The 26,256-nt window shown below is 34.6% G+C and overlaps 1 protein-coding gene across 2 annotated transcripts in view; it reads right to left on the bottom strand.

Annotated features, from left to right (window-relative positions):
- Positions 1–22,727, bottom strand: part of LOC145788749 (rRNA biogenesis protein RRP5-like) — a 28,104-nt gene extending 5,377 nt beyond the window's left edge. The window contains exons 1-5 of one of the 2 annotated variants that reach the window (XM_082898221.1): positions 22,435–22,727; positions 22,122–22,345; positions 13,723–13,863; positions 7,218–7,317; positions 217–351 (exon numbers count right to left, since the gene is read on the bottom strand). In XM_082898221.1, coding sequence (XP_082754347.1) covers positions 335–351; positions 7,218–7,317; positions 13,723–13,863; positions 22,122–22,345; positions 22,435–22,600 — 648 coding nt within the window. In that variant the 5' untranslated portion in view covers positions 22,601–22,727 and the 3' untranslated portion in view covers positions 217–334. Of the gene's footprint in view, positions 1–216; positions 352–7,217; positions 7,318–13,722; positions 13,864–15,740; positions 16,383–19,710; positions 19,795–22,121; positions 22,346–22,434 lie in introns of those variants that run through there. The other variant, XM_082898220.1, reaches the window with a different exon arrangement.
- Positions 22,728–26,256: the final 3,529 nt, after the last annotated feature.

Here is a 26,256-nt window from a genome sequence, read left to right as displayed (position 1 = left end):
CTTTTCAAGGTTTCACAGATTATGTTAAAAGATCCTGATCCTTTGTGAGTTGTGTGTCATTATATGTCAAACATGCATTAACTATTGAATCAAATTATAAAAAAATATTCTGACTGCTCAATTATGTTATGGTTTTATTATAAAGCTAGGTATTTTGCGAAAAATTTGCACCCAATTATAATAATAAACACTTCATCTAATGATGTCAAAGATTACCTTGCAGGTGTTATAACAAAACTAAGGTTGATGCGCCGTGAAGCAGGAACAGAACTTGTAACTCTGCATTTGACAACTTGTTCAACATGACACAGCGAAGTTGGGTCATCACCAGGATCTAAACCAAGCTCAGATCTGGGTCAGATGCAATCAGTTAGTTTCTTTCGATAATCAGATAAGGACACACAACATCAAATAGTCAATCAGAAATTTGCTACAAATAATAATTCTTTTTTTTTTTTTCAGGTACAATTCTTTCTTCTTCCTCTCTCTTTTTTATTTTTTTTCCCATTGCATGGGGGGCAAAGGAATAAGGAGAAAGAAACAGTAACACTTATAGAAGAAACTCCAATCAATTAAACAAACTGCACAAAATATGATTAAAACATGCACAAGCTAACACACCTACCCATAAACACAAAGAGGCCAATGCACACCTTCCCCCCATATTTTTCCCATGACTAGAACCCGAGCCACAAGGCTGAAGGCGGATATCACTTGCATCACACCAGGACACAACCTCTTATATACAGACTTAAAAGAACTCCCAATTCAAACAAAAGATTAAGATTCCAAAATGTAAAGCTTGAGGCATCAAGTTCTAAAAAACCTATATAACCCAATTCAAACAAATTCAGAGACTCAAAACCATCAAATGACCGATATACTGACCCATGGGTGACTTCTATAACCATGCCATAAAATTTAAGAAAAAAAGTTCTATTGCCTCTTTATTGTCCAACTCAAGTGATGGAGAATGCATGGGATAAGGATAAGAATAAAAGTTCTATTTATCTATGAATTTTATTTATCTACAAGCTATTTATCCAAGAATTTTATCTATTTAGGAAGTCGAGTTTGTTTAGGATTAGTTAGGCATGCTTATAAATAAATCTTTTATGTAATGGTTTAGCTGACTTGGAAAACAATTAATAATTATCGTTTTGACTTATGATTGATGTGAAAGCCCAGGGTGATTGCTGCTATGTCTGAAACTAAACTCCTTCAATGTTCAAACCTAATGTTTCTCGTCTTTTCTTTTCGTTCTTTCTTATTGATCCTGCATCAATTTAGGTGTCAGATCCTGGCATTGGCCACCCTCATTCATTCAAGAGGTTCATCGAACAGTTGGAAACCACCAATGTTTCAAGTGTTGATGAACCGTCAGCAGCATCAACATCATCACACTGTCACTGCCTCAAATCACCGGATCATCCATTGTCAATCACAACCAACACCTTCGTGCCTCACTGCCACTGTCTTTCAATTTAGAATTGCGGGGTAGCCTGAACTGATGCAATCCACAGCATTAACTGCCACTGTCTCTCAATTTATTTTGCTCTCAGTCTCTCTCTGTGCTCTCTCTCCGTCCGTGGGTTGCTCTCTCTTGTTGGTATGGCTTATGTCTCTCTCTGTTGATCTATTTTTATGCGTTTATTGTGTTTGTGAAAATGTGAACGTGGGTACAATGTGGGTAGAATAGGGTTCATGAATGTTAAAATGTTGTGAAATCATAAATCATAAATTAGGGTTAGGGTTTATAATGGTGAAATCAGAAATTACGATTACGATTTGAGAAATTATGGTTTTGAATTGTGAAATCTGTTTAAAAATTTGTGAAATCTGTTTAGAAGTGTGAAATCTGTTTATAATTGTGAAATCTGTTTCAGAAAAATTTAAATATTATGTTTGAAATGAGAAAATGAGGGTTATGGTTTTCTATTGAATGTGAAATCACAAATGAGGTATTTGGTTTTGAATTAGGGTTTTGAATTGATGAATGTGAAATCATTTTTCAATTAGGGTTAGGGTTTTGAATTGTGAAATATGAGGGTTATGGTTTCAGAAATTTATGATAAGTTAAATTTTTTTGATAATGTTATATGATTTTTTTTAGGAACAAATTATGTAAAAACGTAATTCCAAATTCATCTAAATTGTGTTTAAATGATTTGGGTCAAATTGATTGAATAATTTTAATAATTTAATTTGATTACAAATTTTTTTAAACCATACACAATTAAACTTAAAAAATGAAAGGCAATTTTGGGCAATTGGACATGATTTTGATGTTTTGCGTTAGATTCATTATTTTGACGTTTTGTGTTAAATTCAAGCAGCTTTCATTCTTTTATAGATGTTATAGAAATGATAAAATTGAAATAAATTAAAAAATTTAAGAAACAAAATAGAACAGATTTTAATGATAAATAATTAAGGGGTAAAGTATATGATCTTGTATTACATTGGTAATATCAACTAACTAGAGCAAAAGAGGATTTGAAAAAAAAACAAAAAAAAAAATCCTTCATACCAAAATGAGAACTATGCAATAAACAAATCTTTAATTTTTGCACCACCATGCATCCATCTCTCTCTCCACAACCACCACGTGATACAATCATCCATGCTTTTTTTGGTACAATATCCCAACCTTAATGGGATGAGTTTGGGAATGGGTAGGTAGAATCTGATTAGGTTCAGGAGGGGGTGGGTGGGAAAAGGGCAACTTCAACTCAAGCATATAAATTCTCATAAATATAATTATATTTTAGAGCAAATTACAAATACACCGCCTAAGATTTACTTAAAATATGGATTATCTCTTATAGTTTGGAAAATTACAAATACCTTCTTGTTAGAATTTTTTATTTATCAGAATTAACTAAAAAAATAAAATTTTTGACTACTCTTCTATAGAATAATAAAATTACATGAATTATTAATTGAAATAAATTTCTGACATCATTAAAAACTGTTAATTTATTTGATGATTTATTAACAAAAGAGACTATTTGTTATGAAATTAAAAACTTCAAGAGGTGGAATGTAATTTTCAGAATTCGTATTTTAAATTAACCTCAGGGGGTATATTTGTAATTTACCCTATATTTTAATATATATCCACGGGAGCTTCTATTTGCACCCTAAAATGTAGGTTGAGGACCCCATTACTTTGAGCACCCCAATAATAAATTTGAAATTTTATTTATTTGTTTGGACACTCTAAATAATACCTATCCTAATCGGAAAAGCTCTAAAACCTTATACAAATCTACTTTGTACACTCTATTACCAATAAACAGAGGAACAAAAACCACATTTGGAGTCTCTGGAATTCCAAGCGATTGAAAAGGGATTCTAAATTCATCTGAGACGAAGAGGGTCTCTCTCTACTCCTCTATGCAATCCGTCTATCAAAGCAAACTACTACTCCTACATCTACCAGCGGTAGGGCTATGCAAAATATCGCCCAATCCGTTAAAATCGCACCGATCCGCATCGATCCACATTATCCGCTAACCGCGGTTTAAACTTTAAAATTTATAATCTGCCTTCGAAACCGCTCTGCTCCGCTATAATTAATACATATATATTTTTTAACCTATAATAAAATATCAAAGTAAAAATGAGTGTCAAAGATATTTAATATGTGAAATTTATTACAAATTAGTAGTTATATATATGAAAACTATTATGTAAAATTAGTTTGTGTCATATATATGAAAAATATTATGCAAATTAGTATTATATATTATGCAAAAACTTGATAATTGGCTAAAATATTCTTCAATCTGCCAATCCATCCAAAACCACTCAAACCGCAATTTACCAATCTATCAATCTGTCAATCCGCCATTCGGTTTATAATTTTACTCTCAAGCTGCCCGAACCGCACCGTGCACACCCCCTAACCGGCGGCTACCTGGTCCCAATTGTTTCAAATGGATACTCAGTGCGGAACAAAATATATTTGACCGCATACTTAATTCCAAACATATGAAGTTTATTTGGATACTCAAGCCCAAACCACAGAAAATTGATTCCGATTGTTTCATATAGATACTCAGTGCCAAACAAAATATATTTATCCGGATACTTAATTCCAAACACGTGAAGTTTATTCCGGCCAGTTGTTTCATATGGATACGCAGTGCTGAACAAAATATTTTGTCCGGATACTTAATTCCAAACATGTGAAGTTTGTTCGGATACTCAGTGTCAAATCAATTCGGAAAACTAACCTACGAAAAATGATGAACAACAATTAAAAACTTAATTTCTCTATAGAAAATTGCTTGGAAACGTCTTCTTTATTGTCCATGATTGATTTCAATATGAAATAGAATACAAGAATGATGAATTAAAATAAATAGGGTTGGGTTAGGGTTGGGTATGAAGATGCAAAGTGATAAAAGTAGGAAAAGAATAGAGAAAATGAATATTGGGGCTGATGATGAATGGGGTTTTCAAAACACTTTTATTTACACTTTTTCTAAAGTCAAGTACTTTTTGGTCATTTTAAATAGGGACTTAATAGTAATAAAAAAATATATCATTAAATTGAGGCGCCTATTCTACTTTTTGGGGTGCAAATAGAAGCTCCCATATATCCACAAAAAGTAGGAACACTTCTATGAAAGAAGTGTCATGTCAAACACTGACACTCTGCTAACACTCCTAATTTATTGTTTCCTCTTCTTTCTCATATAAGCAATGACAATGATTGGTATGTATATACCCTGCCTTCTTTAGGTTATCAATAGAAGGAATAGTTATTTATTGTTTCCTCTTTCTAACATAAGCAGCACAACACTAATAAAGCGATTGGTGAGCCTATATCCTTTCTTCTTTAGTTTATCAATAGTAAGAAAAGAGTCTGACGCAATCATCCATACAAAGAATGCCACCTTTTTTGGCGCTCCCAACTCCCAAATCACTTCAAAAGGAAATAAGATCCTCACCCTACCAAATGTTAGAGAATAATAGGACTTTACCATGAAAATCCCATTCCCATGATTCCACCAATCTTACTCCTATGAACAGTAATTCTGTATAGAAGCTCAAAGAAATAATTTATAGCCTCCAATTACTAGTCCTAAAGCAATCTAATGAGAGATATTTCCAAACCATTCCTGAGTCTCATGTAATCTGCTATCAAAGTTTCCTAGTTCACAACAACACTATGAAGATCCAAGGTCACTATGACCATCACCACAAAGCTCATGTGCTTGACAAAGTCAGACCATCCTCAATCGTCACCCTTCTCCATAGATTGTCTTTCTATTCTCCGAATATCCAAAGTCATTTACCCAACAAGGCTAGATTAAAAAGGCAAAAATGATGAAAGCCCCCTATACACAATGTAGGCAAGCAAGCTAGGGAACCCTTAATAAGAGTGATTCTAATCTCTTATATAGATATTGCCTTTTCCATCCAGCTAGCATGATGCTGAGTATAAAATGCTCAAGGAAGAGTAAATTTAAATAAGCGATGATACTTGAAAATTAGGATGATTTCAAAAAAAAATCGATACATAATCATGTCTCTAGTATTATTAGTCTTATTTTATGACTAGTTTTAATTTACTAGGATTTTAAGGCAGCGGTATTTTGGTAATTTTCATATTTGCTAACATGGGTTGTAGGGGTTGGCCTGTGGGTCAAGTTACTGAATTGGATTTTATTCATATTTTCTTATTTGGTCTTAAATTGGTTTCGAAAGTAAAAGAATTTTTAGTAGTTCACTTTTCTTGTTATAGTTGGAATAGGACGTCTTTAAAGTCTATATGAAGTCATGTAATTCTTCTAATTCAATAGATTTGATATTTAAGAAAATTTTCAAAGCTTTTGAAGCTTCTTCACGGATTGTGTGATGCAATCAAATGCTAGGTGTAATGCCTAAAAGATTCTAAGAGTGATTCCGTAACCTATCTTCTTCTTCTCCTTCTTTCCCTTTTGTATTTTCTGTACTTTAACAACCCCTAAACAGTGCCAAATCTCATCTTTTCATGCTTAAACTCTTAACCATATATTATCCTAAACAAGCCCTACTTGTCCCCTATACTTTTATTGCAATTTCAGCAATCTATTCAATTAAAATCAACTCTTAATTTTCAAGAAACAATAACTTAACAATGATGTTGATATTTCATAATCATATATACCTTTACAAGTAACAATGACCCAACAATAACGAACTTGTAGAACCATTAGGTTTAACTAACCTCATCCATGTAATATTAAAATATATTTATTTCAATAAAATAGCAATAGATGAATTCATATTGGAAATTACTTTAACCTTAAACATTTTTAGAATATACATTCTGCTTTTTTTTTAAGGGGAAAAAAAAAAAGAAAAAAAAGAGAGAAAAAAATATTAAAAACATGTTAGATCTGACTAAATCTGATTGGATCCTATTAAAAACTCCCTCATCTAAAAAAAAAAAATTCATGTATATATATTGGTTATTTCGCACTAAACCCTATGAGAAGTTGTATTATGTCATTTTAACTAAAAAAATGAAGAAAAAAATTGAAATATGTCAAACATGATAGTTTCAAAAATTGCATGAATTATAAAAAGTGAATCAAATTGTAAATCAATTGTGAATTGCGCGATTCACTAGAGACTCACTTCCAAAATAGATTCATCCATAGATTTGTATCGATTTTGTAAAAATTGTTAATCGAATCGTGAATCGTAAGATCCTGATAACAAAGCTCTGGATCATTGGCTTTTCAACTGCGAGAAGGTTAGGGAGCTTTGGGATTTGTTGTTAGAACATTTTTGGGGTTCTTTGAGTTATCCCTGCTTGATTAAGAGAGTTGTTGGAAAGTTGGGAATGCTGCAAATGGAGGAGAACAAAGAGAGCTTGATTGAAAGCTTCTCCCTGCATTTTGTGGTATTATGAAAAGAAAGAAATGGGTGCATTTTTTATGATGACAGTGTTAGCAACTTTTATGTTCAAGATTTGTCTTTTGCATAGTTTTCCTTGTTGGTGTAAAAGATTTTTTGTCAATCCTCGTCTACTGTAGATTTCATCAGGAGCTCAACTTGGCATCAAACCTTCTTTGATACTCTTGAATACAGGTTGTGTATCCTTTGCCCTTTTGTTTTTTTCTAATACATATTTACTTATAAAAAAAGATGTAACAAAGATTAATTAAAGGACAAAAAGTGACTAGAATGGATATGCTAGGATGACTAGCGATTACCAGCTTGACTATTTTTCGACATAAACCCAGTAAATGAAGGCAATCCAAAATGAAGTATATAGCCGTGGTCTTCAATGCTCTTCACATATGCAGTGATAACCTGTAAATCATACACAATTAGAAAAAGAAAAAAAAAAAAATCATACCAGAACATAAGCATGAGAGATAAACAAAAGCTATGGTTAAGAGTAGAGTGTTCAACTCAAACACAATTTCGCAAGAAACAGACTCCACATTAAACCAAAAAGAGTGCCTTACCTAGCCTCCTTTGTCATATAGGCAAATAAGGGAATAAAATTTTTATTTTACAACTTCAAAGCTAGAAAATAAAGAGCTAAAAGAACACATAATAATTAATAATTTAGCAATAATACTTGAGTCTTATTTTTTCATGGGTAATTGAAAAGGGAGGATTTAATTTGAGTATTGGCATACCTCTGCTATAGAGGATTAGGCAGTGTTTTTAAAGGCTCAAGGCGCACCAAGTCACTAAAGGTCTCTTAGGACCTAGGCGCAAGGTGAGGTGCGGGCTTTATTGAAGCAAGGCACGCAGTCTTAGTAAAAAATAAATAAATTAACATAGACTAATGACTCATACTAGTACTAAGACAAATTATTTTAAAAAATTAAAAAATTAAAAATAAATAAAAGAAGAAGAAGAAAGTAACCAAGGCAAATTATCGAATAATTCTCAAACCATAGAATAAAAAAAGAAGACATGTGCTTGCTTATACAAACAGCTATTATTCTCGTTTTTGCATTATTCCATGAAACAGAGAAGCAAAAAAAAATGACAGGAAAAAAAACCCAACCCGGCAATAGACAGAAAAGAAGAGAGAGAAGAACCCTGCCCAGCAAAGAAGCAGGGAAGAGAGAGAGAGAGAGTCAAAGAAGCTAGAAAAAGAAAAAAAATAGAGCAAAGAGGAGGAAGAAGAAGAAGAGAGAGAGAGAGAGAGTCAAAGTCGAAAAGAAAAAAACAGAGAGCAACAAAGTAGAAGGGGAGGGAGGAGGGGAGAAAAAATAAGTCACCTAGCAACCAGCGAAGAAAAAGAGCAAGGGGGAAAAAAAAAAGTCGAATCAAATTGAATCGAATCACCTAACAGCAACTAACGAAGAAGAAGAAGAAGAACTGACTTCAAGATTTTGAAGTCCTCAATCGAAATCGAAGTCGAAGTCGAGAGAAACGAGCCTAGAAGACGACACAGATTTCTTCAATGGATTAGGGATTTAAGTTGTTGACTGATTTGGGTCGAGTTGTATTGTATGAGTTGTAATCCTATGGGTTAGAACCTTTTGAACACAGATCAGAGCTGTTAGATCAGCATCAGAAACAAAAGCAAAAACAAAAAAAGCCCTCTTAGGCTCACACCTTGCGCCTTTCAGCGCCTGGCCAAGGCGCACAACTCATTCAACGTGCCTCGCCTTGGGTCCCTTCAAGACACCAGTTGCGCCCTACGCCTAAGTGCGCCTTTCACAACACTAGGACTAGGGTTACCACAATTAGCACTAGTCATCATCATTCCTAAGTGCGGGAACCACAATGCTGTTAGGCACATCCTTCATGTGAGCTCACCTATTATGTGACGCAAGATTCTTCCCTAATTGTTTAATCCAGCACCTGGGGATTTTGATGACATGTATTCCTCTGTTACAACCTTGAGTTGAGTCCAAGGACAAGACCTTGTTACTTAGTCCAAAAGGTAGCCCTCTCTCTCTGGGAGTGCTCCCTTAGTTGTACGGTCAAGCTCTTCCACACTAACCACTCTGTGCTTGGCCAATATGATAATCTTAGTGGTCTGATCCAGTTACAGATGCTCGGCCATTGCCTATCTTGGCCCAAATAGTGGCTGGACCAACTCTAACATTCTTGACGCACAACCCTAATTCCAATATACGATATCTAGCCCTAGCCCTAGCCATAGCCCTAGCCCAAAGCTCGGCGCGGTCCAAGGGTGCTAGACTAGGTTTAGCCCATCTCGTGTACTTGGCCTATGCCCTTATCTAACCACATACGCAGGCTAGTTGGGCTTAACCCATGTGACGAGTTCGGCCCAATCTAGGCCTTGCCTCGGTCATATTAACCACCTTCATTTGCCCCTTAGCTTTCACTTGTAGTTAGCAGTGTTTTAAAAGGCTCTAGGCGCACCAAGGCGACAAGGTCTCCTATAGCCTAAGCACAAGGCACGAGGCAAGGCGCTCGCCTCACCAAAGCGAAGCACAAGTAGTAGAAGAAAAGCAAAATTATAAAATAGGCAAACTTTTCAACATAACTAATATATACAAAATTTCAGAAATCATAACCATTTCCAATAATCTTTAAACATAACATTCAATAATCTAAAAACTAGAAATATATCCAACGAAAGATATAAAGCATAACATTCAATCTTTTATCACTTTTCACTCTCTTTTGACCACGTTTTGTCATTTTATATTGAAGAGTTTTGAATCCCTGTGGGTATACTCACAAAAAAAGCACTTAATCAACAATTGGAGTAGAAAAATAGGTATGAGCTCACGTCTTGCGCCTCAAAAAAAATCCCACACCTCGCGCCTCAAAAAAAAAATCCCTCGCCTCAGCACCTAAGCTGCGCCTTCCATATTGCGCCTCGCCTTGACCTGTTCGAAGCGCAAGGTTGCTCCTCATTGCAACTCGAGCGCCTTTTAAAACACCGGGACTTAGTGAAGAGGAAGCTAACTTCAGGGGCAATCTCCTTGTGATATTAAGTGTCTACCTCCTTAGCTCAGTCATCCCCCTGGTCAGACACAAATATCCGTTTGTGTACTGCTTGTGCACACGTGGCGCTTTTCGATTGGTGAAGCCAACCTGTCCTTAATCGCTTGATTTGCTCAATGTGACACGATCCGTTGTATTTTTTCATCTTCCCCAACAAGTAATGATAGTAATAAATAACACCCTTTGGTTTCCCAATACACTCGGATGTCTCTTCTAGTTCAAAAGCTATGAGTACTACATCTTCCTTCCAAGAAGGTCTTCCCCTTTCTAATGATCTAGAGCTCTCTCGCAGATTTTGTTCACTCCAATTCCATCATTCCGCTCCAACAAGCCTGTTCCAACCCCAACTTTGAGCCCATCTGTTGTAAGTCGTCCTTCCTCACTAGCTTTGATTCCTAGTCGCACTTAGTTCCTTAGATTTCCAATATTGTTCTGGTTTCTCTCGATGTCCGCCATTGATTCTAGTGACTATTGCCATGATTTCCCCGCCGTTTATTATTTCCGTGCTTTGTGAGGTTTCAACGCCATGGACAAGTTTCAGAGTAAGGTGGATACTCCCGCTGCTATGATGCGATTCCAACATGAGTACAGTGTTGCCAATGACGTCACATTATCGTTGGCAATGATGGATGCTAAACAGATGGGGGCCAAATCAACAGTCGCCTTCCTTATAGCATCCATTGTTGAAGGCAGACTTAGATTCTTATTAGACACTTGGTTGCATCAGCTTTTCCATCAAGTCATGCTTACCTCGATGCAAGTCTCTATTAATGTCATTAGGATAGTCTGTGGAATCTCAACCCTTAATCATAAGCTCAGACTTAACCTTGAAATCTGGGACATCTTTCATTGCAATGGTTTATTCCACAACAAGGATTATAGCACATATTACTTGTGTGTTTGGTCGGCCAAGTTACATATTACTTGTGTGTCTGATCGGCCGAGTTGCACCTAGTTACCAAGCTCTTTGGTAAAGGACAAGCACAATGATGACTTCCTTCAAGTTAGGAGAAATTGGGAGTTTTCAGCCGATACTAAGGACCAAATAGAGAGGCTACCACAAGTCGATAGCCATCCAAGTCTTGGACTGACCTCTCCTTTAATCTCAAATTCTTGATTATTTTGCCTAAGTCACTCGTTTGGTTCCCCTTTCAGGTTCTAGTTGACACGAGGCAGCCGACCACGGAGAACGTAGAAGCGATCAAGGCCACATTTCAATACAAAAAACGTTTAGCTCTAGAGTTGCTCGGTTACATACAAATCTACAGGTTTACTATCACAAAGAAAGTTAAAGTACTGATTATCTTCAAGAGTCTCCTGAGCATAAAGACAAGCATCAACTCGATTAGACAACAAGTGCCTCTTCTTTTGTTCCAACCCGTTCTTCGAGCCAAGCTCCCAATAGCACTGTCTAAGGAGATAACCATGCTGAAGCAAAGAATGATGCTTGATTTGGAGACCAAAGTTCTCAATTCCACATCTACACAAGGAACAGCTCTCTTGCCTTTCCTTAGACTAGGTAGTATGAGAGGCTTGTTTAGAAATTTGTCTGAAGGAGAAGAACGTTTATTTTATTCTGAGGTTGAACTAAACAAGTCCCCCCCTTCCCCAAACCGAGAGGTCCTCGAAGAGGCATAAGGAGACTAGCGAAGAACTAGTTGATGCCATATTGAAGAGCAAGGAACGAAGAGTTGCCCGAGCTGTGGGAACAGCCTTTGATGCATACTGGCCGACTGATCAATACCACTAACTCCGTTGTAAATTCACGCGAGATGGCTTTCGATCTGTCGAAGATCTTCTTCCACTTGACATGGCCAACCACAACATTCCTTCAAGAAACCACATAATGAAGGGAATAGCCCAAATGCTAACCATGGAAATGTGTTTTTGTACATATTTAAGTCTTTCCTCTCCCTTGTTAGCAACTAATTGACTGTCTTCTTCAATGTGTACAAAGGATGCATATCATTGATGATTTGACTACTTTAGAGGATTCCAAGAGGACCCCCAAGGTGGCTGAGCAAGAGGCATCTTGGCCTAAGACTTCTATTGCGTCAGATGAGAAGGCAAAGCTAGAAGCTGTGGAGATAAGCAAGAAATCAGAGGAGAGGGTGGCCAAGCTAGAGGGTGTGGTGGCAATCAAACTCGAGGTGCGATGTCAAAGGCTTGTAAAAGTGATTCCAATAACCAGATTTATTTAAAGCACTTTAACCCTCAAACATCTCACATCACAAGTGCAACCCTATAAAGAACTGCAAAATAAACATGTATTCCTATTTTTTGGATATTGTTCACAAGGTAGGAACAAGCCCAAACCAATCCCCAAAACTCATATTTTTCAATCTCAAAACCCAACCCTTTGTTTCACTTTTAAAACCGTAAAATCCTCGTATTTTTTCACTCATCTAGCTTTTTAAAACTAACTGAAAGAGTCACATGCACTTTTTTTGTTGCTATACATTTGAGAACAAGAGTCACTCCTGTTAGTAGAGTGCAATTTGCACTGATTCTACATCACAAAAAAGCAAGGACATATGCCTAAGTGGGTACAAGATACAGGTGGTTTGCCTTTGTCTATCCTAACACCTCATTAATAGTGGGACCTCAACTACTAGGACCGCCAAATCACCAATACACAGATTTCAGATGTTTACAAAGCACATCACATGCCTTTATCTTGGTATAGAGTCATCTCCTTTTGGAGATCTATCTCTTTCGCTCTCTAAGTCAAGCAAAAGCACAAGTCCCTCGAGGGAGAGTGGAGCGAGCATCTTAATCAACCTTTAATTCTAGCCACCAAGTCACATGACCTGAGAGGTATTGCATAGGGTCATAGGGTCTCACTCAACTGCCCTGTAATCGTGGAACAAACTCTACCAGAGAGGTCCCTAGGCTAGTGTAGGAGCATTGGATGCCATTGGGGGAAAAGGGGGGACGCAGCATAGGTGAAACACACTATAGTAAAGAATCACTCTACCACCAAACAAAAGGCATCGAGCATGGCATCAAGAGCAAGGGAGGCGACGCGCAAGAGAGGAGCATATTGAGCACGTTTACATAAGCATATTAGAAGTACCTTACTAATTGTCTGTAAGCCCTAGGCTTAAGGTTAAGGCATCGTTAGTCTTAAGTGACATGTCTCGACTCACAAAATATCAAATTTCAATTTCTCATCACAAAATATTTTATTACACCTTTTCCTTTCACTAGTAACATTTATCATTATTAAAATTAATATTCATTTGTTATAGGATTGTGGTCAAAAAAAGTTGAATGAAAACAGGAAGGAACCAAAAATAAGAAGAAAGTATCATATTAGTATCAGAGTCATTTTCTTGCAAAAAGAAAAATTAAATCTTCAATGAAACATTTGAAAAAATGCATACCATTCCTTCTTGAATAACATCCAAGGTTAAGGTCTTATGCAACAAAGCAAGACGCAAAGAAAGCCAGATCTTTCGTTTCCCCTTCTCTTTTTCTTATCATCACCCAGTTGCAGTACAATGCAAGAAACCAATTGCCCAACATAATAAATGCTAGAAAGAAAATTAGTCTCCACATCCTGATATAATAGAAAATAAAACCTTCTTAGACTGAAATTATGAAAACAAACGATTTTAAGCACACATAAATGTACGGAAGGAGGGGGAAAATCTAAATGAGAAAAATTAGTTCAAAAGCAATAGAATAATAATGGCACAAAGACAGAAAATAAATGTCAAGGGAAGAACTATTTGGATATTCTTTATAGAAGAAGCAAGTCACCACCTTCACTTTATTATCTGAAATAGGATCGAATGCTTCACTTGCACGAACTAATCCACGCAAGCCCCCTGGAAGACTAATTATGATATCTTTCTCATTTACTTCAGCAATGACTCCCCAAAGCTTCATTCCCGGAGAAATATTCTAGGAATGCACAAAGAAAGCATAACTTTAAATTAGACAGCAAATTAATATGGAAAAAAAATATATCCAAAATTAAGATGCTAAATTATTAACAGATGGCATCTATGAAGTTTACTTCAAAGTGTAGATAAGCTAGAAATACAAAAGTAGCAGTACCAATAATTACAAGAATTTTTGAAAACAATATTAGGCATTTATTGAAATTTCATGCAATTTTTATTAAAATCTTCAAAATAAAGTCTACACGCACTGTACTATTCTCAGGTTGCCCAGTCTCAATAGAGAGAAATAAAGAAAGAAAATACACAAAAATAAATAAATAAATAAATAAGAAGTAAGAAGTAAGAAGTTATTCACCCAAAAAAAAAAATAAATAAGAAGTATAATAGATAACATTCACATATGGAACGAGAGAAGGGAAAATGAAATAGTATGACAGGACAAGGTCTATATAGTCAATCATAACATTATGATCAGGGTTGGAGAAAGTATGATCAGGAAGAAAACAAGTAGGGTTGGAGAAAGTATGATCAGGAAGAAAACAAGTGGGCATAGCAAAAGTAGTCACAAGACTCACAGCTGACACGTTTAGCAGACCCTAGACACTCAAGTTGATCCAACAACTTCCATCGGGGTAGTTCATTAACTTCACATGAAATCAGGGGCAAGTTAAAGGAAGAAATACAAAATCTAACCACCTGGCTCAGATTTGTAAATTTTATTTTCCCATTTTAGCACAAGTAGAACTTTAATTTTAGAAACTAAGCTCCCCTTGTATTCAGTACTTTATGGTCATAGTTCATTCACCCTTTAATATATATTAATTAAAATTTTACATGGATTGAGTTTGATCAAGTCATACGGATGTACGTGTCTATGTATATAACATTCCCCCCTTCTTCTTTTTTCTTTTTTTGGGTCAATTGATAGAGAGAATTTTTCAATATGAAGTGAATTACATCAGGGGCAAACATAGTCCAACAACTATAGAATAGAAGCCCCACAACTAATCTAGTGAAGAGCCCCTATAATAGGAAAGAAACAAGTAGCCTAACCAACCAACCAACCAACCTACAAACATGCCCCATATTGGGGAAGACACTACAGGAAATTCGAGTTTTAGCGGCGTTTTTAAAACGCCGCTAAAAGCCTGAAAAGCGCCGTAAAAAGTTATAGCGACGTTTAAAATTTTCGCCGTTGATACGGCCGCCGCAATAGGTTTGCATCGTTTAATAAACGTCGCTAAAACTATTAGACGGTGTTTTTTAAAACGCCACAAAAATGTTGACGTCCGCTTCTATTACCGTCACAAACTAACGTGTGACGTGAGCATGACGTCATTTAGTGGCGTTTTTCAAAAACGCCACTTTTTTTCTTTTTCTTTTTCTTTTTTTTAAAATTATTTATTTATTTATTTATTTATTTATTTATTATTATTATTATGTCCAAAGCATACCATTTTAGAAAATATGCATTATAATGAATTTGAAAAAACAAATCTTCCACTAGACTAAGCCAAATACATTATAATGAAATCCAAAAAAACAAAATTCAAATTCACACTTCAGATACTTCAAATACCACATGAAATTAGGCAACAATCTACACAAATTTTAGCTTGATACAAGAATGTTAAATCTAGAGGTTCAATGCTGAGCCACAACCTCCAACTTCCATTTCTCAAAAATTATTTCTACCAAATAAAAGACAGGAATTCAACTTCTTTCAACTCTTTTTTTTTTTTTTCCCTCTATTATTTTCCTTACATCCAAACATAGCTTCAAGGGCATGCATAAATACCGAAACGACATGATCTCATAACCAATAGAGCCTAATAGGCTAATTGACAACCTATAAACCAAATGCATCATATTAAATAAAATAAATAAATAAATAAAAATTCCTGGAGAAAGCATAGCTTTTATTACAAATTTTACAACAATTCTTGTCAGCATGCATTACAAGTAATTCCCCTACAAATTTGTGCACTATATTGGATTCCAAGAGACAATAAATTTGCAAGGGGGCAAATTTTGAACGGAAAGTTATGAATTTTAATCAGTAGAACATACAGTGGAGAAGAACATTGATCATTCTTTTCAGTTTCCACCTCAGATGAGTCAAGCTCGTGGCATGACTACCAGGTGCACATACTAAATTAAATGAGCAAATACAAGTAGAGAATGAAAAGCAGAAACAAAAGTCAAAATGGAAAACAAGTAAAGCTGCTAGATGAAAGGTACCGAGAGTGAAAGAGCTCGGGTCAAACATCACCGGCACAAGGGAGACAGCAATTTTTGTTAAGTCAAGGTGGGTCACAGCTCTCTAGCTACATCATATGTTCAAATGTGAAGTGGGTCACGGCCAGAACTGGTATCCCTGTGCTTCAAAGAGAGGTTTGCAAATTGTGAATCATGGTCTCTACTATTTGTTGCGTCTATGACTAGAAGACAGTTGTTGTTGTTGTTGACACAAGGCTCGCAGCCTTCCAATTTTTCTTTCCAATACTTCATGCTCCACTGCATAAACCCTTCAATTGTCTTAGTTTCTGGATGAAAATATGTGAAAGAATTTACTGCTGCCCTGTGTTGCAGCTCGCAAAAAAATACAAATTAAGGATATATTAACCCCACAGCGCTCATTCTTTCATATGCTTAATGTGTCCACACTGGTTGTGAAGCACACAGTCCTGCATCCAACACACTTGAAAAAACAAAGAGTACACCCAGTAGTGTCGAACCTTTACTATTCATTTTTCTTTGTTTGAGAAAGTTCCACTTTGTACACATGGCACCACAAGTCAAGCATGCAATAAACACTCATATAATAGAACAAGTAAATATAAATAAAAGTGAAGTGAACAAAACAAAAAGAGCATACATGTATTTATCCATATGATAATTGCCAAGCTTCAATTTCCATTTTATGCAATTGTTATCACAAAAAGTAAGATGGTTCAAAATTATAACTGTCATATATTTAGATGTTGATGTGTTCTCGAAAATGGGGGTTAAGACTGGGTACATCTTGCCCTTCCCAGACCCTGCTTTAGTGCGAGCCTTGTGCATTGTGTCCTCAGTATGGATGGGTCTTCTTTTTTAAAGGTTTGCAATGTCATGTAATCCATGTCGCATCAAGTCATGTCAAGTCAATGTCCTGTGTTTATAGCTATGCTACTAAGCTCCAAAGTCGCACATTTTGTAATGCAAGTGATTTCAATACCAATGATATTAAAGCTTTTCAAGCATGTAACCTATCTACCACTTATATGTGTGTATTTATCAACAAAGAAATTATGACATGGCAAAATTGCTTGCAATTTTTCTTAAAAATGAAGCAATACATATCAATCATGTGAGTTTCTATATATAACCTACCTCAATGCCACCTCTAGTAACAATCATAAAGGAAGATATATATGTTGGATTCTACTAATGAAACAAATGACAACAAACATGTAGATCAACCCAGCTAAAATTTTCGTTCTAATTGTAACAAAGAAATAGTTTTATCATAAATGATTGCCTAATAAATTTGATTATCTAAAATTCACAACTGTCACTATAATTCTGTCCACCAGAAGACAGATTCAAATGAAGGTTGTTTATATTTGCTGCCATTGTCCAATTATCATTTCCTCACCTCAGCATAACATCTTCTACATTATCCAATGAGAAAATACGTCCACCAACTTTCTAAGGGCATCCAGAAGGATGTCACTTTCTCAAGAAAAGCGAATCCACCATTCACCTTAATTTTAAAAAACTAATACTTATCAAAAGCAGCCAGGTAATACAATGGTGCAACAATCTAGAGAGAAATCTTTCTGTTTAGCAAGCACTTATGCTGTGCTGACAAGGATGCAAACAAGCACAGCTACTACAATTATCCAAGCATAAGTTCAATAATAGGTCTCCTGATCCCAAGACTTAGGTTAGCTATCCAAACATACCCAGGAAACAAGGTATTAAAGTTATTGAAGACCCTGGGCTACAACCAGCTGAACAAATGAACTAGAATAAGCATGGACTGAAACAAGCATAATCCACCTACTATGTTAATGAGCCTAAAGCTAAGTAGTGCAACAATTGGGTTAGCAGTTTTCATATTTTTTATTGAATAAAGGTCTACAAGAAACCAAAAATGGTAATGATGTAATGCAACTAAAAAACTAAAAATAAAAGAAGCTCTATCAAATTCCACAGAAATCAGAAACTGATTTTGATCCCCCACCCCTCCCCAACCCTATAACAGTTCAAGGAGCATTCATGCAGAAAACGCCCAGAAATTTAATGTTTTCTTACAGTAAATGTAAAAGAAATGTTTTAAAAATTATGTAATGCTACAACAAAAATTTTCCCCTGCTTCAATGACATATAGGCAAAAACCACTGGAAGTTTACAGTTAGCTCAATATTCCTTTATGCTCATTCCAATACAGTTTATATCTTCAATTATCATCTAAGAATTCAGATTCACAATTACCCTCAAACAGCATCCATTATCAATATTCCCATAATTCTTGTAGGATTGATTATACCTGAGTTGGGGGCTTCCAAGCAACAGAAGCAAATATGATTCAAAAAGCTTCAAGAAGTATGAAAACTCACAATACTTTATCAGCTGCTCCTGGGCTAAACTTTCTAAACGTTGCTTCAAGGCTTTGTTCTCCATGGTTAGAATAAGATTTTGTTGGTTGAGAAATTCAAGCTCAGCAGAAAATTCAGATCCTTCTGCCTGTAATTGTATATAAGGACCAACATCAGCACATTATGATAAACTACAGCAACTTTCCCCAAAAAAAATGTTTCAAATTTTTTTAGTAGTTTTTAACTAATTCATGCCTGTAAAGCTTGCACATTCCTTTCCAGTTCAGCTATATATTGAAGTTTCCGAACCCGTGAACGTTGAGCAAATTGCCTGCATAACAGCATTTCATATTTATTCCGCAGCAACTCACATATCAAATTAATAGTCTTTACAGATAACACCAATCTCATTTTAAAGATTGCAGACTTCTCATATCCAATTACCTAATGTATTCAATAGTATAGTCATATAAACGATACACACACACACACACACACAAAAACCTAAAGCCACCACATCTGAATTACTAATTGAAAGAACTAATATCAAACAACTTCACTTTAAAACCCATACACTCATACATATTGATTTCCAGTTCAAGAGCAAATGAACTTTGATCAAACGTAGGACCTATTGTCCCACCAGGGAAGAGCATGCAATTTCTTTAATTTGACACTGATCACTGAACGAGTTTTCCTAGTCATGTATAACCAAAATTACAAAGTCGTGCTGATTTATGTTCCTGCTAATATTGGGAACTCTACTGACTAGGCACAGGATTCTCAATCTGGTGCAGATCTTTCTCTGCACCAGAACAAGTATAAAACCTTGCAATTTTAAACCGAAAAATAAACCATAGAACAACTTTGGATAAAGATCATCATCAAACCTTGCAATTTTAAAGATGATGCCACATAATAAGAGTAAGAAAGCTAAGAAACCAAAGTATTGAAATGAAGGATAGGACATATTGCTTAGCACGTTTTGAATCCATTTCAAACTGGATGACATACTGCTTAGCACTTGGGGTGGGCAGCTATGAACCAAGATTTTGAATATTCCACCTTCAGACTGGATGATGAATAAGTTGTACTTTATATGAAAAATATGGGTCCTGTTTCATTTGCATATTAAAGCTTTCCTTAATATTTGGGAACAAAATTAGTTAATCAACTTCATTATTTCAAAAAAGACAGATTTCTTTGTCAATTAATACTGCTGAACAAATTATGCACAAAAAATGCTGAGGAATTTGTACCTGGGTCACAATTGTCCACTGCAAATCCAGCAGAAGTTGAACAAAATCATCGAATTTGGTCCCGATTAGTATAGGAATTGCCGTCTGCAAACAAAAATTAAAGCAAAAAAATTAAAAATTTTATATGAAAATATGTTCATACTCTTTTAAGAATGAATAGTATCCAAATAATGAAATTCTGCAACTTCATTCTTTTCAATACAAAAATAGAGATTGCTGTCGATATCATCCATAACACACTTATTAATGATCAAATTATTGACATAAATCTTTTTCTCCGCCACAATTGCATTAAACAAGTACTTTTTCTATTGCATTTTTTTATTTTTTATTTTCTTTTGAGGAATATATGATTGGATCATTAATAATCTTAAATGTTTGGCACTTCACTAGTAAAGACCCCATCAACAAAATGAAGTTCTACCCACTTTCATAATGTTGTTCGTTGCCATTATATTTATCCATTCACTACTGCTATAGGAGAAAAAAATATTACAGAAAAATGCATAGAATAATCTAAACCACACATTCCAGTTGATGCAAATTTAGAAGATAGATTTAGTACTTGATTCCACTTTCTTGCTTGATTGTACCATCCAATAACACTGTAATAATCCAGAAAACACAAAATTATATCAAATTAGTGGTTCTTTAAACTTAAAACTATGTATGTATCACTATTAAAAGGAGTATTGATTTAATGATGAAATAATTAACATACCTATTTAGAGTACACCGGCTAGTAAGATCAAACATAAACAAAATTACTATTGCATCTTTGCAAGCAATAGGAATTTGCTCAAGTGACCTATTGTCTCCTACATCCAAATTAAAATTACAAACAAACAAACATTTTAAGTAAATAGAATCCACTAAGACTTCGGAAATTACAAACATTTTAAGTAAATAGAATCCAAATTTTTTAAACTAAAGAACGAAAAAATTACAGAGAAAGTAGAACAGATCAACAGATTTGACAATGAGAAAGTAGATAATGAAAAATGTACCTGATTAAGAGCAAGAGAGATCAGTTAGAACAGATCGATTTTGGATTTTGGATTTTGGATCTGCGATTTGATGAAGAACAGATCGATTTGATGATGAACAGAACAGATCGATTTGATGAAGAACAGATCGAGTTCGAGTTCAATGAAGAACAGCTAGAGCAAAGCCCTCGAGCGACAGAGATCGATGAAGAATAGCTAGAGAGTTCGATTGCGAGCGACAGAGATCGATTAAGTGCAAACCATCGAGGGTTTTGGATCTGCAATCGAGCAAATCGAGGGTTGAGGATGAGAAATTGAGCGAGCGAGCGAGAGAGTGTGTGTTTGAAACTGAGCGAGAGCGAGTGAGAGCTTCAAATCGAGGGTTTTGGAAGAGAGGGAAACTGAGTTGTGGTAGAGACTGAGAAAGAGAGACTGAGTTCAAAGAGACGGAGGTTTTGATGGTCAATACATTGACCCAATACGGCGCCGTTTCACTGAGATCAGACACAACGTTTTTCGAAAACGTTGTGTTTCGTTAATTTATAGTGGCGTTTCCCTAAACGCCACAAAAAAAACGTTGTTGTAGACCACTTTTCCTGTAGTGAGAAGAGAACAATATTAGGAAAGAGCGGGAAGAAATTATCAATCCTTGCTCAATGCAAGGATTGACCCCCTAACCTCTCAAATAGAAATGTACCAGGGTAACCAACTAAGTTAACCCACCCTTGTTATTTGTACCTTTTTCAAGGAATCTAAGCACCTTAAATTCATAGATCAAACTGAGAATGAAGCTGAAACATTGTCAGTTCAGTATTGTGAAGGCAAGATTGCAGATGTAAAGGTTCTCAGATTTCAGTTTTTCGGCCTGTCAAACAACTAAACAAAAATTCACCAAGTCTGGAAATACAGTAACTTAATTTAGTTTAATGAAATAGCACTATTAGCACCTAAGTACGGCTGTTAACAACCATCTTATTACTTCCATCACCCAGTGAATTCCCTATTCAGCTTAGTAATTATGCAATTTTATAGGCTAACTCCAATCGAACTTGTCAATTGTTTGAGTCATTACTAATCTTGTTTCTTTTCATGCATTTCCTCTTTTATTCCCCCACTTACTCTCCATTTTTTTTGTTTGTTTGTTTTCTTGCGAAACCACATTGTTGTTTTCAGCATATAACTCGAGTATCCAGTTCCTAAACTAGGAAAATCAGACATTTAGAACAGATGTCGCAGCAACAATACAAAAGAAAACTTGAATGAATTATACATCAAAACCCTATTATAATAATGATTCAAGGATGGGTCAACAATAGCATAGCATCCGAGAGAACCAACCGTAGTACACACTAATGATAGAATAATCTATCTCCATACATATAATAACTTAAAACACAAACAATCAATTATCTAACAAATATTTACCTTCAAGGTGATCTTATTGGCAAACCTAGGTAGTTTTCCAGAAATGCCATCACCGAAAAGAGAACCCAAATCATCCTCTTCTGCTGAATGATTTCGCTTTTGTAGCCTTTTATTCTTATTCTTATAATTATTATTATTCAACTCCCTCTCTCCTGATTCAAACTCCATATCAACATCATCGCCATCAACTTCATCGACCTCTTTCCCAAGTGAACTACTTCCACCTAATAATAATAACACATACAAAACAACAAATAAATTTAAAACCATACATACATACATACATGTAATATATATATATATATACACGAACCACCTCTGGCAGTGGCTCTAGGGAAGTCAGGGACGTCGTCTTGGAGTTGCATAGCCAATACTTGTGTTTCGTCTGTTTTACTTGTGGGCTTGAATGATTTCTTAGATGACTTCTGGAATTTCTGCTCAGATTTCTTGTTTGAAATTTTCTTGGAAGGTCGTGCCATTTTACCTGAAAATTTTTCTAAGCAACCAAACACGTTCTAGGGTTTTGAGACAAGTGATCGTTTAAACCCTAAAGCCAAACCAATACAGAGCACGAGCTGCGGAGGAGGCTTTAGAAGGGTTTTAGACAAAACTGCTGATTATAATGTTTATATATATATATATATATAGAGCAATGCTATAGACCATTAATTTATCATCACCAATACCATTATTAATGAGGTGGCAATTGAAAAAAAAAAAAAAAGCACAAAACACATGTGGTCTAAAGCATTATATATATATATATATCAAATAAATACAAGTGTTAATTACACTTTTTATCCTTCTAATTTGATTTAAATTTTATTTTCATATCTATTATTTTAATTTAAATAATTTAATTGTTATAGTTGCCTTATTTGATTAGATGAATTATAATATGATATTTGAATTATTGGTACATGAAACTCACATTTTATTATTTTGTTACAAATTTTATTATTCAGTTTAGATTCCAATGATTATCTAACAAAATTGATAAATTTTTTAATCTTATAATTAATAGCACAAAACATATATATAATTGGTTATAGACCAATTTTTCCTTACTTGATTATTGATCAAATATTGCCTAAAGCTTCTTAGTAAGAGTAGTATTTGGGCCGTTACCTTTATTTTTGATAAAATTTACATTTTTTAAAACTATTTGATAAGATCTATCAAAAAAATATCTCAATTGAATATAAAATTATTTTTAAAAAAAAAAACACTTTTTGAATGAAAATGTATAACTTTCGAAATTTCACATTTTTAAAATTCATATAGTTTCTAAATTGAAAAATTTTAAATTTAAATTTCTAATTTCATAGTGTTTCTAAATTGAAAAATTTTAAATTTAAATTTCTAATAATGTGAAATTTCACATATTTGAAATGCAACAAATAAAAAATAAATAAATAAACTTTACACTTGTTCTAAATAAAAATAATGCGATTTTTTTTTAAAGTGCGAATATTCACACTTTCAACAAACAATAAATACTTTCTACACGTTTTTAGGTGGCCCTGTGACCTTTTTATCAAAATCCAAACTAAAATTAACAAAAATAAAATAAAATAAAATTGAAAATTTTAAAAATTACTAAAGAATTGCTTCCAAACTACTGCTGATGGTTGGTCATGCACTTCGTTAAAGAGGGTAAAGATATTTCACAAGGGAAAGTTTATAGTATATACATACGCATCTCTAGTTATAATTTTTGTAATATTTAGTTATAATTTATTGTAATGTTAGTCATGACTCATTATAATATTGATTATGACATTATTTTGGTTATGATTCAAACGTTTTTTAGTTATACCTTATAAATATTTTTAAATTTTGACTCCCAACAAATTGAGTTATGACATTTGTAATAATCAACCCCACAAATATTATAACTTACATATAATAGCATTGCCTTTTTGACAAATGCTTAAGATGAATTTTGGAGTATGCCTATCATTTATTGCTCTCTCTTTTTTTCTTTTTCTTTTTTCGTTCTATGATGATGAAATACATAGTGACTAGTGAGCCTCTACAACTAATGAGCTCAATTAGATACCATTAGCGGAGAGGGCTCCTCAATATGTGTCAAATAAACCACAAACATTTCCTTGAGTTGAGTTAAGTTGACATATAATCTGCGTCGAAGAATCCAAAAACATTATAATAGTTTTGGAGAAATAAAGTACCGCTTGAACGGTGGAGTTACTGCTTGAGCGGTGAATTGAGGCAACCAATATTTTCCTCTACAAGTCTGATGATAACCTCAACATACATATCATGATTATATTCATTTACTTATATGTTATTTATTAACTGTGATATGTGCCTTGTGATTAATTTGTACATATCTATCTGATTTGGAAATTATCTATCATGGTTTCTGCTCTAAATCTGAAATTGATAGCCAAAATGTTTTTAGAAACTGAAACTAAGCACATGGATAGACTAATTGGAATTTTTGGAACCATTTGAAAAAGTTTTATTAGAAATTGATTTAGTTTAGTAAAATCGCATGTGATTAAATTGAGCCTTAATTTGAACTATTTTGGGTTAATTGAGTTGTGTACTAACCTTGATTAATTAAGACTACTTGTGTTTAATTAAGATGATATAAGATAATACATGATTAGTATCTAATTTAATCCTATTTATGATTCAACATCAGATTTAGTGTAGTATGAGATGAGAATTTTGTAATGTTGGGTGTAGAGGATTAAAATCCGTGAGTGTGTGTTGTGCTGGAAGCTTTAGAAGAGTTGTGTGTGCACGTATCTTGTGTAGGAGAGTCAAGATGTGAGAGTGTGTGTATATGTATTCTGCTGAGTTGAGGGAATGTTGTATTATTTCTTTGGTTTTATTGAGTTCATCCTTGGCTCCTTGTGTTGAGAGCTCAAGTTAGAAAGAGAGTGAGAGTTGAAGACTAGCTTTAGAGAGAAAAACCCATTTTTGTGCTAGAGATTGAAGAAACTAAGGAGGATCATCTCATATTTTCTGAAATCAAAGCTCTAGGTAAGAATCTTGAACACAATTTCTGTAGTAAATCCTTTATGCGTCATGATTTCATCAAGTTATTGAGCTACTTTCATGAGAGTTGTAAAAAAATGGATTTTTGAGCATGAAGATGAGTTGCATGTACATTCTTAGTAGTTAATCTTTGATTTCATCATTCTAAGTATGAGTTTTGAAGTCTTTGCATGCATGTGAATTCATATCTTGTTTATTGTTTCAGAAACTCATGAATTTATAAGCACCGTTGCATATTTTTTTGAAGAATAAGAGAGAAGAGTTGGAAATTCTTGCATGCGTGGATTTTAGTTCAAACCTTTGACAAATTGATGAAGATTTGAATAAAGGATGTTTCAAAGGTCTTGTATTTGAGTTTTCTAAAACTATTCCATGTATTTGAACAAACCATGCACGACCCCAAGTTTTGAAGAGTTGTTAGAAGCCATTTTTGTTGAGCTTGGTACCTAGAAATTTTGCAGACCGCTCGAGCGACCGTTTAGTGGCTCGAGCGAACTTCATGGGCTCCCAATAGTTTTGCAATCTTTACAAATCGCTCGAGAGACCAAAATGTGGCTCAAGCGAACCCTTTGTATGTTATCGGACCACTTGAGCGATGGAGTGTTGGCTCAAGCCAACTTCAAACCTTCCCAGCATTTTTGAAATCCATGCAGTCTGCTCGAGCGACCATTTGGTGGCTCGAGCGATCATGTCATTTTCAGCACATTTTGGGATGTTGTTTTGTGTTCGCATCTTCGTTTCCATCTTCTTCTAAGCATTCCTAGGCATGAATTATGACTCATTAAGGAACTAATAAGTAAGAAACCATCATGAATAATTGGATTAGAAAAGAGTAGATGAATTATTCGGTTCAAACAATATGTTTCAATGTGTATGCTTATATGCAATGTGTAGGTTCGAACGTTGTGGAAGAAAATCAACCTACTCAAGGTGAGTAATATCTTATATAGTTTTTTTTTTTGGGTGAATAATATCTTATCTTATATGGTTAAGAGAGAGGCTTGAAAAAAAATGACATAAACATTGGGACAAGGACTTAACTTATGACTACGCTATTAAAGTTGACAGAGTTTGGTTCCTTTATCTCAAAATGCTCGTGTCCCTA

This window comes from Camellia sinensis, chromosome 12 (assembly GCF_055761805.1).
Source record: "Camellia sinensis isolate YWXY chromosome 12, ASM5576180v1, whole genome shotgun sequence".
In the NCBI taxonomy this organism is placed as follows: domain Eukaryota; kingdom Viridiplantae; phylum Streptophyta; class Magnoliopsida; order Ericales; family Theaceae; genus Camellia; species Camellia sinensis.
Note: the sequence above shows the minus strand (reverse complement) of the source record. Positions and strands in the feature narration are given on the sequence as shown.